Below are 1,762 nucleotides of genomic sequence, written 5' to 3' on the forward strand. Positions count from 1 at the left end.
GATTCATAAAACAAGTACTTCTAGACCTATGAACAGACTTGGATAGCCACACAATAATAATAGGTAACATCAACACCAGACCAACAGCATTGGACAAATCACCAACGCAGAAAACTAACAACAACAAAAAAAAATCTGAACTTAAACTCAACACTTTGCAAATTGGACCTAATAGATATCTACAGAATACGCCATTCAATAACCACAGAATATACGTTCTTTTCATTTGCACACAGAACGTGTGTCGAGATCGACCACACGCTCTGTCATAAAGCAAGTCTTGATAAGTTCACAAAAATTAAAATCATACCAACCACACTGTCAGACCACAGTGGAATAAAAATAGAAATCAATACCAAGAAGATCTGTAAAAACCACACAATTACCATGTGTCATTAAACAACTTGCTCCTAAATTACATTTGGGCAAACAATGAAATTAAGGCAGAAATCAAAAAATTCTTTGAAATAAATGAAAACAGAGACACACATACCAAAATCTCTAGGATACAGCAAAAGCAATGCTAAGAGTAAAGTTTTTAGCACTAAACACCTATCTCAAAAAACACATTTTTTTTTTTTTGCTATAAAAATGTTTTATTAGGCCAAACTACTTACTATGAAAATGCTCTAAAATGCAGCAGGAGGAGATATAAAGACTCAAAGAAGTGTGTAGTGACAATGGCTATCAGAACACACTAAAGAATCCACACCACTTCCCTCTTTACCTAGAAAAGGAAGCTTCTAGGCTACCTCCTCCTCAGCACACTCCTGAAACTCCTCCTCCTCAGCTGTGGCACTTGGTATTGCTGGTATTCTGACACCAGGTCATTAAGGTTGCTCTCAGCCTCGGTGAACTCCATCTCATCCATGCCCTCGCCCATGTACCAGTGCAGGAAGGCCTTGCGCCTGAGCATAGCTGTAAACTGTTCGGAGGTGCATTTGAAGAGCTCTTGGATGGCTGTGTTGTTACCAGTGAAGGTGGCCAACATTTTTAGCTCCCGGGGTGGGATGTCACAGACGGCTGTTTTCACGTTGTGAGGGAGCCGTTCAGCAAAGTAGCTGCTGTACTTATTCTGAATGTTGAACATTTTCTCATCCACCTCCCTTGTAGACATGCGACCTCTGAAAATGGCAGCCACGGTTAGGTAGTGGCCATGACGGGGGTGACAGGCGGCCATCATATTCTTAGCATCAAAGAGTTGCTGAGTGAGCTCAGCCACGGTCAGGGCCCAGTACTGCTAGCTGCCCTGGCTGGTCAGCGGGGCAAAGCCGGGCATGAAGAAGTGCAGCCGGGGATTGCAGCTCCCACTGAAAGCACAGAGAATGAGAGGACGCCACACTTTCAGATCAATTTTTGTTGCTCACACACCAGGAGATTCCCAGCGGAGGTGCCCCACGGGTCGCCAGCGCGACTCTTGAGGCCAGTGAGGCGATTTTGCCGCTGCCTTGGTGCGGCGGTTCTCGGTGCAGAGTCAGAAAAGCACCATCAATCTTAAAGCCGCTGTTTTGGCTGGCGCAGTGGGTTGCTCAGATTTTAGCGCCGGGAATCAACAAGTCGGACGTCCATTCAGAAACCCATCTATAAAGACGGTAATTATAAAGACCACAGATAGATACATTTATAACGAAGGCAAGAAACCAGCCTAAAAAGGCTGAGAATACCCAAACTCAGAACGCCTCTCCCTCTACAGGGGATCACAGTTCCTCATCAGCAACAGAACAAGGCCTGATGGAGAAAGACTGTGTTCCATTAGCAGAAG

At 44.7% G+C, this 1,762-nt stretch overlaps 1 protein-coding gene across 1 annotated transcript; it reads right to left on the minus strand.

Moving 5' to 3' along the window:
• Positions 1-748: 748 nt before the first annotated feature.
• LOC108314049 (tubulin beta chain-like) lies at positions 749-1,183 on the minus strand. The gene has a single exon (XM_037743549.1). The coding sequence runs from the start codon at positions 1,181-1,183 to the stop codon at positions 749-751; it is 435 nt and encodes a 144-aa protein (XP_037599477.1).
• Between the last annotated feature and the right edge of the window lie 579 nt (positions 1,184-1,762).

Source organism: Cebus imitator, unplaced genomic scaffold (genome assembly GCF_001604975.1).
Source record: "Cebus imitator isolate Cc_AM_T3 unplaced genomic scaffold, Cebus_imitator-1.0 Scaffold146, whole genome shotgun sequence".
Lineage (NCBI taxonomy): Eukaryota > Metazoa > Chordata > Mammalia > Primates > Cebidae > Cebus > Cebus imitator.

Bases quoted from the DNA above. Each gene is read 5' to 3' on its own strand.
- LOC108314049 (XM_037743549.1), bottom strand. From the start codon at position 1,183: ATGATGGCCGCCTGTCACCCCCGTCATGGCCACTACCTAACCGTGGCT.